General features: G+C 43.2%; 1 protein-coding gene across 1 annotated transcript in view; it reads left to right on the forward strand.

Annotated features, from left to right (window-relative positions):
• The window catches only part of NIPAL2 (NIPA like domain containing 2), a 37515-nt gene that overhangs the window by 14106 nt on the left and 4842 nt on the right, over positions 1-18567 (forward strand). The window contains exons 5-8 of the mRNA XM_081014498.1: positions 3100-3221; positions 7413-7509; positions 13757-13892; positions 14850-14862. Coding sequence (XP_080870624.1) covers positions 3100-3221; positions 7413-7509; positions 13757-13892; positions 14850-14862 — 368 coding nt within the window. The remainder of the gene's footprint in view (positions 1-3099; positions 3222-7412; positions 7510-13756; positions 13893-14849; positions 14863-18567) is intronic.

Consider the following 18567-nt stretch of genomic DNA (forward strand, 5'->3'; position numbering starts at 1 on the left):
CACATCTCTCTATAGACTGAACATGATAGGGCCACTGTGGAATTTGCATGGGCTCGCCAGTGAACTTCTCTACTTCCTCTGTAGTAAGTTTACATGTCAAAGGAGGTTCATATATCCTGTTAGACCAGTCTATCAGCTCCAACAGGGACAAAGCACTGGTGAAAGGTGCCTTTCTAGACATACAGAAAGATCTCCCAGTGTTTCATCATCTCTGCCCCTCAGGTCAATGATCTTCTGGGCACCAGCTCTCCTCTTCTCATTGTCATAGGAGCATGAGAGTGTATGGATTATTTCACTGAATGCATACCATGCTGAGCGCCAGGCAGTTGTCAAAACAGCATCTACCACAGTCTTCTTTTGCAGCCTAACTCGCCACAGCTGAAACAAGAAGTGGTGTGGACCTTCTACTCAAGGAGTGTTTTACTTTGCTGTTGAACCAGCAGGGGTACTACACACAAATGATGTATTCTATTAACAGCCTTTAAGCTGTTGCGGGATTTGCCTTTAAAGCCATTGGAACCCATATGCAGCAAAACCTGTTTGCTGTTGTTAACCACCTTGAATGGCTCACTGGACCAATTTCAAGAAGGGCCAAATCCATGGGAAGGTTTCCCTGTCCTTACGGCCTATATGATCCAGTACCCATATGCTTGATCTGTAGACAGATCCCTTATGACATTGTCACTCAGTGAAGCAAGAGGCTCTCTAACTGGGAGTTTGGTGGGTGAAGGATCAATTTCAAATTCCATAGCAATGTCTAGCAGTGATACCTGTCCACTTGCTGTTAGACAAGGTCTTCCCATCAACTGCTTGTGAACAAGTGCCACAGAGGTAATTTGTTGGTGTGGAGGGTTCAAACCAGCCAGATCAGTTTACGACCAAGCTTGACCTCTATATGATATATATTAGTAAAAATAGCATACAAAATGCACTATATTGCATATAACTCTTTCCAAAAAATGTGTATGTCAGACAAAAATTGTGTATAGTAGGGGATATTTGCACTAAAAGGCTGGTGGGTTTTCATGAGGCTGGTTTTTGTTTTAATTGTGAACAAGTATGTGGAGAACTGAATTTCAGATTAGAAAAACAGGAAACAGGGAATAACCAAAACTGACAGAATTCACCCATCCCTAGTGACGATTTGCATACTTTTTGCCTACGCAGAAGTGCTATCTGTGTGGGAACGTCTATCTTGTTTGGAGTGCCTGTCATTCGTGCAAAATGAAGAGGATGACTGGGCTCCCTGCGCAAATAAGCAGGCAGATGATGCAGGCTGTTAGTGTAATGATTGTATGGTAATTGCACAGCTGTTGTGGGCGTTTGGAGAAAGAAATTCAGTCCTGCTCCAATAGCCCTATAATATTTAGTTATTTGGTCCAAGTGATACATGGAGAATTCATCCCTCAGCTGATCATGTTCCCCTTCAGTCTTGTACGCTGCACAATGTTTTAACTAGAGTTCTGGGCTGATTTATTTTATTTCTGCGAGTTTGTCTTTGCCATGGAGGTTTTTTAACAATGTTGCTGCATTCCATTGGAGTTAGCTGTACCATGGCAGATACGGTGATTGTTGGGAGGTTTGTGCAAATACATAAATATAGAACACTGTGGGGATTGTCCCCCCCCCTCTAAATTGCGAGTGTGCTATTATGTCCCATTGATGTTCTTTGCAGTAGTCTGTGCCCCAGAAACTCACGTTCCACATTGATTTATTGATTTCTTTTATTTTAATTTTATGGGATGGGACCTCTAAAATAAAATTAAAAAGCAGCCTAGAAACCGCATAGACCAATTTAAAATTGGCATTTGGCAGCACCGAAGAACACAAGACATACTCATGAAGAAAAGCACATGTCTGTACGCACTTGCACGTTCAAGAACACTCTGTCACAAGCCCACATCCTCTTTTCAATGAATGCAGTTACCACACAGCCCTTCCATGAGTGATGTAAAGAAAGAAACTGCTACCGAAGGAAGGGGAGCAGAATTCCTCACTTTCCTGTGCTGTGATCATTAATTTTCACACTGCTCCCCGCTTCCCTTGGAAGTGATCTTGAGATATCAGAGTGCTTTCTGAAGGCTCTGTGCATACATCTTGCTGCCTGGGGAAATCCCCAGAGTCCGCAGGCTTAAGGAAGAGTTCTGGCCACTTGCAGAAGCAGTAGCTATTAGTGGTGAGAGGTAGGAGGGCAATGTAACTATCCCAAGGCATCAGAGCTGTGCTATGCAACTACCAGCTCTGCATTCAAACAACTGCTACATATGCGGTTGCATCCCTGATTTCAGTGATATTTACTTTCCCCCAAATCCAAATGACCCTCAGCCCACAATTAAGATACCTGGCCCGGCATGTGTCAATGTTTCACATCATCCTGGTGTCTAGAGGCAGTATTATGACAGAGGGTTAGCATACCAGATGATGCTAACCAGTTTGCACCAGGTAGATACAAATACTGGACAATGAGACTACCAGCATGTCAGAAGGAGGATGGTTCAATGAGTCAGTGTGTCTTGCTGTTAAGCAGAAGGTTGGTGGTTTGAGCCCACCCAGGGATGGCTGTGGACAGGATTCCTGCATTGCAGGGGGCTCGACCCTTAAGGTTCCTTTCAACTCTACAATTCTGTGGAATTGTGTTCTGAAATAAAGTTAAAATGCAAGCAACAAGGATCAAAAAACATGCAAAGCAGAACGGAAAGACCACCAAATTAGAGGAAAGGGAAGTTCATTGATTATATTACTTGGTATATCATGGGTAACTTGGGGAGTAATATGAGTAAAACTGCCTAAGACAGTTTGGATGTATATGCAGCCGAATCATAGTCAGGAAAACAAATGCTCTCATTTCTGCAGTCCTGGTAGTAAAGTCCATTGAACTTGGTGGACTTCTGAGTAGACATGCATAGAATTGTGCTGCCTCTGTGGTTGGAATGTGACCAGGTCATAGGAGATAAATGGAGTTTGTGCATAATCATGGTCTCCTAAATTTGATCAAACTGCTGCTGTTTAGAAGGTTCGCTCTGGAGACTTCCAGTTACGTGTTTTGTAAAAAATAATAATAAGAACAACATGTTTGTCTACATGTATTTATTTTGAAAGGTGGAACTGTGACGATGGCAGGAACATTTTTGGTGGTGACCTTTGCTCCCCGCGTTACCCAGGAAGTCACGGCAAGAAAGATACAGAATGATTTAGTTAACTGGCAGTTCCTGATTTATGTGGTGAGTACAGTATGCAAAAGTCGCTGTTTGCAAGTGGGGTCTAGAACAAAACGTCGCAGCATCCTCCAATATAGTCCACCTTCCCCTCTGCGCAACAGTCATTTGGCATTCTGTGGCCATTGCCGTTTCCACAAGTCCACTGCTACTTTCCTGTTGTGCATGGAAGGTACCGTTTTCGACCACATAACGATCAGCACTCAGAGAATGAGTTCCCTCTCAGTATAGTCATACCTCAGGTTACAGACGCTTCAGGCTGCGTTTTTTCGGGTTACGGACCGCTGAAACCCGGAAATACCGGAATGGGTTACTTCCGGGTTTCAGCGGTCATGCATGCGCAGAAGCGCTAAACCGCGCTTTGTGCATGCGCAGAAGCACCGAATCGCAACCTACGCATGAGCAGACATGGGTTGCGAACGCTGCGGGTTGTGAACGTGCATCCCATACGGATCTCATTCGCAACCTGAGCATCCACTGTACAGGGTAATTCAGGCACTCTTGGTTTGCAGAGTCAACAGGTATTTCTCGTGTGGGAACCGATTGTTCTTTCGGTCAAGGATGTTTCTGTTTGCTTACTTCAGCTTCTACTCCGTCCACATTCCTTGGGTCAAACGGAGTGTGAATTTAAGAGTGCCTTTCCAAACCATAGGGAAATGAGCATAGAAAAAAAGGCAAGGCCGCCTCCGCAGTTAGCTAAAGGCTAGTGTAACAAAACTTTTTTTTCTACATGTAGTGTAAGTTTGGGTTTGAAACGTTTTATGTAAAATGCTCTCAAATGGCCCAAAGATGCTGCAGCATTCTGCACTAGCTGCAGAAACTGACTCTGCAAAGGCTGCCTTGGACTTTCTGGCATTCAAGAAAGGGTGAGAGTAAATTCATACTTTTAGAAGCATGGCATGACGTGCTAGATGTCAGAGAGGGAGGCTCTGCTTGTGGTGGCCTTTGAGCGGAAATGCCTGTTTATGGGAATCTTGACAGAATGGAAAACATGATTTATGAGTCAGGAATGCATAGGATTCAGGGTATAGTTCAGCACAGACCCTTCATGTCTTGTAATCCACCCCTGAAAGACAAGAGGAGTTTGTTTTTAGTTTTTTTGTGGGAGAAAGACTGTTCTAGGTGGATGGATTAAATGTAGCTCAAAACTGTTTCTTTACTCACATCTGTTCAGAGGTCCTTAATCTTTGGGGACTGGTGAACGCATCTGGAATTTTGATAAAGTGTTGTGGGCGCTGTCACAAAATGGTTGCCATTCATAAACATGCTATGGCATTTTAAAGCAGTATCAGAATCGCTTCTGTGATCAACAGCATGCAACGTTTCAAACTTCAGTTGCATATTCTGACTTGAAAATACAATTGGTGATAGCACAACTCTGCAACTTCTTGGTTAGTTCTATAAAGGGAAGGAAAGGGAAATTTGCATATCAGAAGAGGGAAGCCAGCAAGCCCATAGCACACTCAACAATTTCCTAGCCGTCATTAAAAGCCTGGAGCCAAAATATCCACTATTCTGCTTTTGTTTCCCCATTATTTTAAGCAAGCGCCTTGCCCAGCCAACATGTCCAGTGTCGTTTCTTTGTCAATGAATAAAAAAACTTTCTTAAAATCATGGACTTGTTAGGGATAAATACCTTTCCTCACCTTCTAAAGCTTTAGGCTGCAGTCCAGGGAAGCACTTAGAACACCCATTTGAACATGTTTTCAGAACATTTACTGGCGACCTATTTTTTTTCTGCGAGAAGTAAAAAGGGGAGTTTCCAAATGTAACTTGCTGCTCTTTATTGACTTGAACAGATTGAGGGCAATTTTAGAATTTTAAACCTACAGTTCCAGATTTGGAAGCTGGGATACCAAGGAATGCCCATACCTGATTGGCTGTTTTATTTATGTATTTTCTTTAGGTTTTATTGTTTGACCATAAGCCATAACAAAACTGAATATGCAGCACAGATGTCTAAAATCATAATGGAACAGAGTAATCATATAACAAAACACAGATGATTAAAATCAACTGTTTTTTTAAAGAAATGAATCTAACCACATGCTTTTCTGTGCAAATGAGGAAGAGGCAACTTTTTCAGTTACCAAACTCTCCTTACTCACAGGAAATTAAAAAAAGGCTTCAGAAATAAATATCAGTAATAAAAGTTGAAAAGCAAGATTCCGCCCCCCTTACATAGTGGGGGCTCTTCCCCACCTTCCCTGGGGTTCCTTAAGAAAGACTTGTGTGCTGGGAGGGAAGGCAGATGAGGCCAGGAAACCTGTGCCATCTGCTGTTGTAGAAGAAACCTAATTGGTAGTACTGTATTTTCCCATAGCTGAATGCTAGAACATCTCTTTGCATGCAGATCCTTGGTTTAATCCCCAGCATCTCTAAGTGGGGCTGGGAATGTTCCCCTGCCTGATACCCTGGAGATCCACTGTCAGTGTAGGACCAATGGTCTGACTCAGTACTGGGTCCCTATGCATCTCCAGCTAAAAGGATCAGAGAGCCGCTGCTCGTAAGAGTGTAACAGGGCTTGGTGGACAAATATTCTTACTCAAAACAGCTCAGCGATATAGAACAACTCTTTTGCCTGCAAAAGATCCAAGGTTCAGTTTTCCTCGGCATCTTCAGGTAGGGCTGCAGTGACCCTTGTCTGAAACTCTTGGAGATCTGCTGCCAGTCAATGTAGACAATATCAAGTTAGATGGACAATATCAAGTTAGATGGACAATATCAAGTTAGATGTGCAGATGCCTGATTATCGTCTTCAAAAGCAACTACTTAAAAATGGAAAGCATAATGCTGCTGGTCAACAAAAGAGGTTTAAAGACTCTCTCAAGGCAAATCTAAAAAAATGTAGTATAAACACTGACAACCAGGAAATACTGACCTGCGAGCGCTCCAACTGGAGAACAGCCTTTACCAAAGGTGTTGTGGGCTTTGAAGACGCTCCAACTCAGGATGAAAGGGAGAGATGTGCTAAGAGGAAGGCATGCTTGGCAAACCCTCACCATGATCAACTCCCTCCCGGAAACCTATGTTCCCACCGTGGAAGGACGTGTGGATCCAGAATTGGCCTCCACAGTCACTTAGGGACCCACTGTTAATCTTACTTGGCTACGAGGGATTGACTTAAGTCAATCTTACTTGGCTACGAGGGATCGCCAAAGAACAAAAAGAAGATGGACCAATGGCCTAACTCTGTATAAAATTTTTTCCTGTGTTCCTATGTAAAAGGGCTTGACGGGTGAAGAGTATTACCTAGCAGAAGGGAATACTAGGTAATACTATATTAGGTCAGGGCCAGCGCAAAAGAGTTTTATGTATGCATACCCACCGCTTCCAGGTCAAAGAAGCACCCACCACATCCCAACATCTGCACTGGAAAGTGGAAATTCACCCCATGGAATGTGTCTACTAAGCAGCAATCTCTGGCCCATATGGAAGCCGCTTTGGAGCGGGGCTGCAGTGCATGTGGGGGTGTTGCTGGTGATTATGAAGCTCCAAGCCCAGCCTGCGTGCAGCGTTAAGGAAATCCCATCTGCAGAATGTCTTGCAAAGCAGCCTCTCCTCGCGTACCATTAACTCTGCTGGTATATTTTTCTTTTATGCAACCTTTTGACAGGTAGTTGGCTAGGCAGTGATTGAAAACCAGTGCAGAGTTACAAATGCATTGCAGGTGTTCTGAGCAGAACTGCGCGTTCAGTCCAAGTTTTATTGATGAGGGTGGAGGAACAGAAGAGTAAGTGAAGGTAATTAATGCAAGTGGTAAGTAAGATAAGCCATAGATTGGGCTGCAATCTTCAAGTCACCTACACCAGAGTAGTCTCGTTGCAACTGGAGGATGGCAGGCACTGCTACGTATAGTGGTGGCTCAACGTGATTATACATAGTTAAAATTGGATGCCTTTGCTTGCCAGATTATTACTGCAAGAACTCTCTCTCCTCTCTCCTTTGTTTTAAATCTTTTCAAGGCTGTAAAAATAAAGTAGGCACTTGAAAGGGTAAGAGAACTAGACAGCAAAATGTGAACATTTCTTAGGAAAGGTTTATAGGAATAATTGTTTGATAAATGGTGGTGAGGTTACCCCTCTTACTCATCCCTTTAAAGGGGGAGATAAGTATGTGACATCTTGTTAAAGATTTTGTCTGAAGCTTTTATTCTGCATTTTAGCAACTTAAGCCTTTTACGCTTTTTCTTTTCAGATCCTGGCAGTAATAGCATTCTGCATTCTTTTGTATTTCCATAAAAGAAAGAAAGTGAATCACATTGTGATTTTGCTAACAATGGTAGCAGTGCTAGGTAAGAATACGGCTCGTCTGCAATGTTTTGTGCTGATTTTGTGCACATTGTTCCTTTGTTCTCTTTTATTTTGTGGTGGCTGATCCCGAAACTTCTTGCAGGGCTCCAGAATTTTGCCCCCCTTGCCCCACTTCTTCATGCTAACTTATGTGGGTCTTGAGTATCTATGCAGCAGAATGCCACATTAGATATTGGTTCTACGTCAGGCTACAGGTGGAGAATACCGCTGTTGAATCCTATGCCACATCACAATCTCTTTGTGAGTAGAAAGCTAGAGCACAGAAGAGGACAGGTTCCTGCTGGCTTTCTATTTGCAGGGAAATTTTAAACACAGATGAACATCCATAAATTGTATGTCCAGCTTGCAGTCTGAAGAGTGCAGACCATTCAGTCAAATCAGAACTCTGTCCACATCTTTCTGCTGCAAATATACACTTGGGGAGAGATTATACGTAGGGCAGTCAGTTCATGGAACATAGGTGCCAAGACTCCACTGTTGCCTTCTCTGAGCTATGACATGTCATGAACATTTGCCCCACTGAGCAGCGGCGTAGCGTGGGTTGTCAGCACCCGGGACAAGGCAAGTAATTTGCGCCCCCTAACCCCTAACCTGCCGCCACTGCCAGCTTCTTCTTGCTGCTGCCTGGTCTGGTCTGGTGTGGTTCTTTCCCGCGCTCAGTGCTGCGCTGGGCGGCCGCTGCACTGTCCCTCCCCCAGATAGTCCCTCGCTCTCTCTCCGCACCGCACGCCTGGCACCCACCCCCTCCACAGTGGGCGGCGACCCAGCGGCTTGGATCGGATTCGCACAGCCAGCGCTGCAGTGAGAGAGAGTGAGTGAGCCAGGTAGGGGCAGAGAGCTGCGAGTGCGAGCGCGCCCCCCCAGATGTTGCGCCCGGTGCGGCCGGCCCCCCCTGCACCCCCCACGCTATGCCACTGCCACTGAGCATTTCTGGGGATGCTCCTTGATCCATCTTTATCACTTGAAGCACATAGGGGCACAGTGGCTAGGGATACCTTTTATCAGCTTTAGTTGGTAAGACAGTTATGGCTGTTCTGGACCACTTGATCCCAGAGAGAGTGAATTAGAGAGTCTGTCTGAAATTCCTTGTTGCTTGAAAAGAGATTTCGACCAGCACTAGCTGAAGTAAACAAACCAATAACTCAAGCATAAAAACCCAAGCCTATCCAAGCACTTTGTGGAAGTGTATATAAGCTGTGTGTCGAGATGGGCAACAGGAGACCTATTCAGTTTTCGTCTCTCATTTGCATACATATTTTCCCCTTAGAGGTGGAGTCAAAGCAAATAAAAAATTTAGTATTGTACATTTGTTTGCGTTTCTTCATGGTGCACTCAAGCTGAAACATATTCCATTGTTTGCACAGTAAAACAGTCTTCAACCTAGAAGAATAAAAATTATGGATATATGCCACAGTCCCTGGAGAACATTCCTTAGTAAAAACCATTGAATTTAATGGAATACAAGTTATACACTATGTCTTCTGGAGGAGATTGGACTTGGTGGGCTATGGTCATGGGCTACAGGGTTTTTTTAAAAAACTGGTCGTATTAATGATGTTCACACATTGCAATTACCAGCTTGGATTTAGGTGACTCAGTGGAGTACATTTCACACAACATTTATGTGTGCATTAGAAGTTCTCATGTCTCAGTATTTTCTTGGAGACTCTGGGTTTGCTTCTTCCCCCTTTATAATGATACCCAGTTTGGAAAGTGCTTGAAAACATTTAAGGGCCTTACACTGCAATTCTGTACATCTCTACCCCGGAATAAGTCCCATCGAACTCTAAGGGATTTTTAAGTAGTTATGCATAGGATTCCAATATTGATCTGTGTCTTTTATGCTGAATTAATCCTCTCCTGTTGAATTCAGCCAGAGCAAGACATCGCGATCTCAGAATAGCTCCAGTTTACACAGAATTTCATGCCTAGAAATTAACTGGTGTGCTGCTGTTTCCTGCAAAACACACGCGCAGAGTGTGAACAACAGCCACGTGTTCATAAGCACCCATGTGTGAGAGCTCTGATAGGTCTGTTGCCAATACATGTAGAGCAGCTTTTAAGAGCACATGTCCTGTCTTTTGCACTTTGCTACAAGAAACATCACTGCATTTGCGTGTTGAGACCTTTAAACCTCCCCCCCTAAATAAATTCAGACAAGACTCAAATTTTGGTTTGGTTTTTGGCAGAATTTAGGCCACAACTTTATTGATTACAGCAAGTGAATGGTTGCATATGCTCTGGTTCAACTAGCTCCCTGCACCATTGCAGGTAACGCTGACCCGGGACACCAGCATAGGTCAGCCAAGGGTGAACACCTGGATAAGCGGAAATCCGGGAACAGGCTATCTCCGCCACCCAAGTGCCCCCCTGGAGTCATGCACAGGCACAACCCCCTCACAGGGGTTGACCAAATCATTGAGTCCCTGATTCCTTAAACAGAATACCCTTCACATAGGGATGGCGAGAGCATTCGCCCATCCCTGTCACCTGAACCAGAGCCTATCCGCAACCTTACAAGTTGTGATGATTTGCTACGCGGCAGGCGAAACCCAAATGGCAACAGCCATTCAGCCAAATGGGGGAAATTCCTGCCGGGCCCCATCCCAGTGACAGACGACACACGACGGCATAGCAAGGTCAAGTGTGCAAGCCCTAAATATAGGGAGAGGCGGGCGGGTGTTCCGATGCAAGCACCGAAAGAGGAAGCTCTGGGCCACGTGCATAGGGATATACAGGTCCCTTGATCCGTTTTGCCTGCTTCCCATTGGCCTGATTGAACCCTGCATCAAGGGACCTACGAATCGGGTGTTGTGGCTATCCAAACGTACCCACCCACAACACGGGGTTAGGTTGCCAGGTCCCACTACAACACATGCCCTCTTTAAGGGAGGACCCGATTTGTGGCAGACATGATTGTTGCATAAAGTACAGGCTGGAGTTGCCTGCCACAGCTGCACAAGCAAATTCAGTTTGCTTTCTGATGTCACAGCTAGCCAAATATGTACCAATCATGATAAATATGATATCTGTATGGTGTTGTTGCTAGTTTGCTTAGACCAGGGTGTCATTCAGTAGCTGCCAGGAGCAACTGAAGCAGTAGAATAATCAGGGCTTTTTTTCCCCAGCCGGAACCTGCCAGAACTGAGTTCTGGCACCTCAGGAAAAATAGCACTGAGTATAATCATTGTTCTAGGTTGAAGGGTGAGGAGATAGAACCACTTGACAAAGTCATTGACTGCAATTTCTGACATTTCCAACTTGTTTTCTGATTGTCAGTCAAAGAGCAGTTTGCTTTGTAAACCATCAAAGGAAGGGTGAATCTCTTTCCCAGTCGTTCAAGAATAGTATCTTTAATATGAGCAGCTAAAAATCCCAGAGCTGGGAATTAGTCCTTATAAATGTGTTAAAATGATGTCCCCATTTGGATATCTTTTTAAATGGAATTTAAGGAGAGTCCTGTTGAACCAGACCAGCTCCATCCTTTGGGAAGCCCATATGCAGTGCATGGAATCAATAGCCTCCCCCTGCTGTTGCTACCCTGCAGCTGGTATTCAATGGGCTATAGCCTGTGAACGTGTAAGTTTCAGTGTAGCCATAGATAAACCTCAACAAATTTATCTAATCACCCTTTAGAGCCATTTAAGACCAACACACTTTCCTACATTCTGCCTCCCCTCAGGGCATGATGTGTAAACCAGCAAGGAACTATGCTATAATATTTTATTGTGAAGGAGTTGTTTTAGTGTCTGTCCTCCGTTACCCATATGTACAACTCACTAGAGGTGTGGTGTGGTGTGTGAATACTTTCATAGATTTGTCACATTGGTCTTAATAAGCAGAGAGATCTGTGTTTCATACATTTGGGTTCGCTTTTATTTTCCCCGGAATAGGAGCAGGGAAGTGTTGGTATAAATCTGCAAACGCTTTGGGCGATGCAGCTCTGTAAACTGACTCATCGAGAAGCACCTTGCTTCATGCCTAATCTGGAATTTACAGTATGGTAGACTGAAATGGGAGAGACTGAGCAGGATTTCTGCGTTTCCTGCTGTTGCAGATGATGTCACTTTTCAGCTGCTGCATTGCTAGCTAAAGGGGATCTGTTATCGGTCAGCAAAAGCCGTTTGTCCCTCTTTGGTGCTGCGTTAACCAGAAGAACAATTTCTGCATTTAATATTTAAAGAGGCTCTTAGGGGCTTCCTATGCCTGATTGTTAAACTTATATAGAATCTGGGTGGAAAGAGTCCCGCCATCTCTGATAATACTGTCAGCTTTAATATATTCACCTTCCAGCAATATAGCTGTCAGCAGGAAGGACGGAAATGGCAGGTTTTATTGGAAAACTTTTATTTTACACCATTTGACTCTGTTTCCACATAGCTTCGTGCCAGCACTGAACTTGCCGAGTTTATCTCCCATTGTTTTACCTTGGCGCTTGTGTTGGCCAGATGAGGTACAGAACAGTGTAATTGCCTCTGTGAAAAAAAAGGGTAATTGTAGATGACAAAATCATAGAGCAACCATAGAGCTGTGTTGCTAAGAGGTTTGTTTCTCCTTTTTACCCAGATATGCCCATCGTATCTGCCCACGTCACATATATTAACAATGTCACTTACTTCTCACCATGTATTTGTGATAGTCCCTACAAGACATAAGGCTTGTCCACACTAGAGCATAAAGTGGATTTGCACCCACCAGTCTCCCCATTGATACAGGAGGGTCCACAAGACATCCTCCCCATTGTAGTTTTGTCTTGGACTTTTCCTTCTTTAAATGCAGGGGGGGTGTGTGTGCTGATCTTTGGAAAGTCCAAAGTGTCCAGGATCAAGAAACTCCACATTTACAGGGGGAAAGGTTCAGAACAACAGTGGGGCAACATCTGCTTTTTGCTCTGATTCAGACAAACCCTTAGGATCCAAGCAAGTTACTTGTTTTCCTGTGTGCACCATTGGTGAAGGATGAATTTAGGCTTAGTAAAATATTTCCAGTGAGCTATACCATGTTGTACAGGGAAATGTGAAAGGCTGACTGGTAACATGGGAGACTTTCTTAATGCAAAATATCAAGATCAGGTGGGTGAATTTCAAGTCATTCAAAAAATAAGATATCCAGAGGTTTATGGGTAACTATATAGGACTGGATCCAGATCCCATTGGAGTCAATGGAACAGGTTAGCCATACCTAAGTTCCATTGATTTCAGTGGTAGTGAAGTGCACCTAACGTGGAGAAATCCTGTACATGTCTGCTCAGAAATCAATCCCTCTGAATTCAGTGGGACTTGCTCTTATATAAGTGTGTGTAGGTTATGCCAGCCTTAGGGTGTGTACACATTAGCAGCTTGAAACATGGTGAGATCATTCCCCCAAGTTTAACACTGCTTTCTTGGATTCCTGTACACACTAGAGAGGGGGCAGAGATGTCTTCACCCAATGCCCAATACTTGATTTGTTTCCCCACACCAAATTCCAGTTCACCATAGCTGTCATCTGCGCATGTACTATCACCTGCACATGTGCAATGGCTGCTTGAAATGTACACATCTTGCCTTAACTGTGGCTTCTGTTTTATAATTGGATGGAAGCTGGTCTCAGGGGAATATTTCTCAAGAAACTACAGGATATGAATGAATTGTGGCTAATGTCATGTGCATTTAGCGTTAGACACCAGTGTTGGGAGCATACTGGAGCCAGAGTAAGTGGTAATGTGCACACAGCCTAAGTCTGGATCCAATCCAGAGAAATTAGGCCAAGAAACCAATGAATAATATATGCCTGCCCATTGATAGATATTTTTAAAACATCCTATTGGCAGGTACCCTCACTATATTGTTTTAGATGCCTGCTGTAAACCTGGGATGGGGGTGGGATGCCCAGCCTAGCCAGAAACATGATTTAGCTACCTATATTGATTTTTAATTTTTTATATTCGATTTTGATTATGGTTTTCCTGCGTATTTGTTTTTTCAACTGGTTTGTGGATTTTAGCTGTGTTCTATCTATAATTTTATTTGCACACCACTTTTTTTTATCAAGCAGTTTCTAACATTTCCAAGTAAACAATAAATACAAATGAAAGCAACCAGGAATGAATTCAAACACAATTGGTTCCGCTCACTTAAAACACAACACTTTTCAGCAGTACCTATTCAAGACATTGAGGCAGGAGTCACTGAGAGAGAAGATATTCAGATAATGTGCATGCATGAATCAGCCTGTTTTGTTTTCCAGCATCTCTGAACGTCGTTTCAGTAAAAGCCGTGGCAACCATGATTACACTTTCTGTGAGAGGGAACATGCAGCTAACCTACCCAGTTTTCTATATCATGTTCATTCTGATGGCAGTAACATGTGCTTTCCAAGTCAAGTAAGTTTCTAACATATTCACCTACCATCTTATTACCCTATTAACAGCCATTTCCTAATTTCTGTTCCTCTACTTAATGCTTCGTGTCATAGCGTAGCTTATACACCCAACTTCTAACAGGCCCTCTTGGCCCAACTCAGCGCTGATGGTTTCAGGCCAGATGCATTATTATGCGCTCACTTCTAGTTTTGATTTATGAGCGCGATGCTTTATTTTGCTGTTAACTAGCCATGCAGGTTTTCCTAAATGCACTTTTACATTTGCTGAGGATTTCAGACCAGATGAACCTTGCTGGTTTCCTGCTGCTTTTTCATTCTGACATTTTCCACAGCTTTTACACCCACTGCCAGTCACTAATAAAACTAACACCCTGCTCTGCTTTCACTAATTTCGCCATCTCGTTCCCCGTGCTGCTTTGTATTCGCAGGTTGTAGCAACACAATTTCCCTTGTCCGTTTTTATTATTATTATTACTATTAAAGGGGAAGGGGCTTAATCTCCCCAGAATACTCATATAATTATGTCTTCAAAAGTGTTCTTCTTCCAGCTGGGATTTCCTTCCTGTCTTTTCAAGGTCTGTTCATTGATTAACCTGGCTGTGACGATAGTTCTCACAGAAGACAGGGGGCTGCTGCCGATAATAGCATTTCCGTGTCTAGTTCTCCCCCAAACCTTTAGACTGTCTAGTAGTTTAACTCACTCTATGCTTTGGTATCATTATGCCCTGTGTTTCCCCACTCTCACCAACTGCAGGGCACGTGAACACAACCTGACGTTGCTATTTTAATAATAGCATTTATTAGCATTTTTGTTGTTCTGTTATAAGACGCTTTGAGCATATATCTATGGGAAAGTGGAACGCAAAATTTAATAAACAAACTAGATGGACTTCTGGTCTGAACTAGCAGGGCTTTTCTAATGTTCTTAGGCTTAAACTGCATTTTCTAATGTTCTTAGGCTTAAACCGCATGTGAGCCAGTGTGGTGTAGTGGTTAAGAGTGGTGGACTCGTAATCTGGTGAACCGGGTTCGCTTCCCTGCTCCTCCACATGCAGCTGCTGGGTGACCTTGGGCTAGTCACACTTCTTTGAAGTCTCTCAGCCCCACTCACCTCACAGAGTGTTTGTTGTGGGGGAGGAAGGGAAAGGAGAATGTTAGCTGCTTTGAGACTCCTTCGGGTAGTGATAAAGCGGGATATCAAATCCAAACTCTAAACTCTCTAATCCAACTCTATTCCACCTCTGTCTCTTGAAAGTATCCTGGGAAATGTGGCTTACCCCTCGCAGAACTGCAATTCCCAGCACTCTTAACAAACTACACTTCCTAGGATTCTTGGGTGGGTGGGTGCTTTAAATGTATGGTGCGTATACAGCCTTTATGGTGGCTTTCCTAAGACCACCTGGTGCACTGATATCAGAATTAAGATTCAAACCAGGAACTTTGCAGCTGACACTTTTACAGCTTTTCCTCTTGTAGCCAAACATAACTCAAAACATATTTTAGTGCAGGGGTCACTAACCTGTGGCCTTTGGTACGTTGCTGAACTACACCTCCCATCAGTTCTAGCCAACATGGCCAGTGGTTAGGGATGATGGGATTTGTGGTCTATCTATAGCTGGAGAGCCAAAGTTCTGCCATGCCTGTTTTAGTGACTCATTTGAACAGCTTTTTTTATTTTAGAGGAGGGGGTAGCATCTTCATGCATTTATGTTGGATTATTTTTTTTCAGAGTGTCATTGGTATGACTGGCCAAAAGTAATGAGGTGTCTGCAGTGATTTTGAAATCCTGACTATGCCATGAATATGCAGGATTTTTATTTTATTTTTAAAGCTCCATGGAGACTGCTCAATGGTTGCTAAAATAACTTTGCAGTCACTCCTAATGTCTAAAACAGATTAGAAGCTGGACTTTAATGTTGTATCAATAGGCCATTTGGAGGATCGCTCTTTTTAAAGGATGCACACCATTTTCTACATGAAATTAAGAATTCTATATTCAGCTGCTGATCCAGGTTTTTGGGGATGTAGTGGGTGTCCCCAAGTGTTGTTTTTTTTTTAAGCAGCTCTTTTGTCAATTGATAAGGCAGAAATGGTTGGAAGCTCTGATGGTCAGAAAAGATTCAACACTTCCTCACAAAATAAAATATTTAAATTCAGGACTAAATATTAAATAACAGGTTTTGAAACCAGCAGCCGTGCCTACCCTAATAAATAATAATATAATATAACTACTGTTCTTAAAATACATCAACATTTTTATGTTTTAGTGATGTGCAACCCTCTGTTATTTTATGAAATGGCAGTACAGAAATACTTTTATTAAATATAAATACTGGGTTGTTTTTATTTTTATTAGGTATTTTGTGGTTTTATATCTTGATTTTATTCTGTGAACTGCCCTGAGACCCCCAGGTATAGGATAGTATATAAATTCAATAAATAATAATAATATACAAACTGAGTCATTCTTACAAGAACCTTTTAAGGTAGGCCAAACATTACCTTGGGAACATAGGTAGCTGTACTATAACATGATTGTTTGTCTATTGTCTACTCTGACTGATAGCAGATCTCACAAGATCTCAGGCAGGATCCCCATTCTGTAAGATTGGGTCTACTAGACAGTGGCTTGACTTGAGCCTGCCTGGTGAGTTTGTGGCAGAAATGAAATCTTAGCCAGGAATTTCCTGAGCCACTGCACTAAATGAGTTTTTCCGTGCCGTCCATGGCCAAAGGTGCCCAAGGCAGAAGAAGATGGGTGATTTCCTTCATTTCCTCCCTAGAAAGATAAGTAATGGGAAGGGTGAGAGGGTGTGGTGGTTTTTCTCACAGGCTTGTTCATCTGTGTTATTCTGCACTGAGTAATGCTCATGTTTTGAAGTACCTGCCAGGAACCAGAGTATTTTGTAACAAGTTCCATATACTCAAAGAGGCTTTTGGCTTGGGTTTTTAAACAGCATTTATTTATTACATTCATATCCTGCCTTGGTTCTTCTGTTTGCTTCTCTCACTGCCCTTTTATCAGCATAAGATCCCTGTAAAGTCAATAACGTTGACAGAGATAGTGGCTGTAAACACACCAGTCATTTGAAGAGCACCCAAAGAGTTCCTCACAGAGCTTCAATTTCCAGTACCCTTAACAAACTATAGATCCTAGGATTTGGGGTGTGTGTGTGTGTGTGCTTTAAATGTATGGTATATATGCAGTCAATGACTGGTCCAAGGTTACCTAGTGAGCTTCACTTCTGAGTATGGATTTGAACCTGAGTCTCCTCATTCCTAGACTGAGATTCTACTGATAATACCATACTAGCTGATACTGCCAGGCAAATCAATTTAGAAACATTCAAGAGTCGCTTATGATATAGCCTGGAGGTTTGCTGTTCAAAGAAAGACATTTTTAAAAACAACTGAGCATGCTGCCCAAGCCTGTTAGACCCCTGGCTGCAGTATTTGATATTTTGATTTTAACCTAATGTAGTTTGTGGATTTAAAAACCTTTTTATTTAACCCCCCCCTTTTTTGCGGACTTGTTAAAATAAACTTCAAAGCCTAACAGTTTCCCATAGTTTTGTAAGGCTGCGATCCTGTGCACACTTATCTAGGAGCAAGCTCTGTTGAGCACAGAGGGACTTCCACCTTGGTCGATGTACAGAGGAGTGTCTTCCAACTCTCTATGCCAGGGGTCAGCAAACTTTTTCAGCAGGGGGCCAGTCCACTGTCCCTCAGAACTTGCAGGGGGCTGGACTATATTTTGAAAAAAATAATAATAATGAACTAATTCCTATGCCCCACAAATAACGCAGAGATGCATTTTAAATAAAAGGACACATTCTACTCATGTGAAAACATGCTGATTACCGGACCGTCCGTGGGCCAGATTGAGAAGGCATTTGGGCCGGATCCGGCCCCCGGGCCTTAGTTTGCCTACCCATGCTCTATGCCAGTGTATCTCAACCTGTGTGTCCCCAGATGTTGTTGGACTACAACTCCCATCATTCCTGAGCTCTGGCCTTGCTAGCTAGGGATGATGGGAGTTGTAGTCCAACAACATCTGGGGACCCACAGGTTGAGAACCACTGCCTATGCAATATGAAGAGCTTTGGTTCCAGGTCAAACTTAAAAGATCAGAATGTCATCTGCACCAAAATATAAAAGGGGGGGGGGACTGAGGTCTATGGAAATAGAATCATAGAATCTTAGAGTTGGAAGGGATACCAACGGTCATCTAGTCCAACCCCCTGCAATGCAGGAACCTCAGCTAAAGCCTCCATGACAGATAACCATCCAACCTCTGTTTAAAAACCTCCAAGAAAAGAGAGTCCACCACCTCTCGTAAGAGACTGTTCCATCGCTGAACAGCTCTTACTGTCAGAAAGTTTTTCCGAATGTTGAGTCAGAATCTCCTTTCTTGCAACTTGAAGCCATTGGTTCAAGTCCTACCCTTCAGAGCAGGAAAAAACAAGCTTACTCCCTCCTTAAGATATTTGAAAATGGCTATCTTATATCCTCTCTGTCTCCTCTTTTCCAGGCTAAACTTTACCCAGCTCCTTCGAGCGCTCCTCATAAGGCTTAGTTTCCAGAACCTTGGTCATCTTGGTTGTTGCATATATGACGAATGCTGATACTTTGGATTTTTCTGCTCTGTTTTTTAGTAATGGTGGAGAAGCAGCCCA

The sequence above is a fragment of the Podarcis pityusensis genome, assembly GCF_964106645.2.
Source record: "Podarcis pityusensis genome assembly, chromosome: 7".
In the NCBI taxonomy this organism is placed as follows: domain Eukaryota; kingdom Metazoa; phylum Chordata; class Lepidosauria; order Squamata; family Lacertidae; genus Podarcis; species Podarcis pityusensis.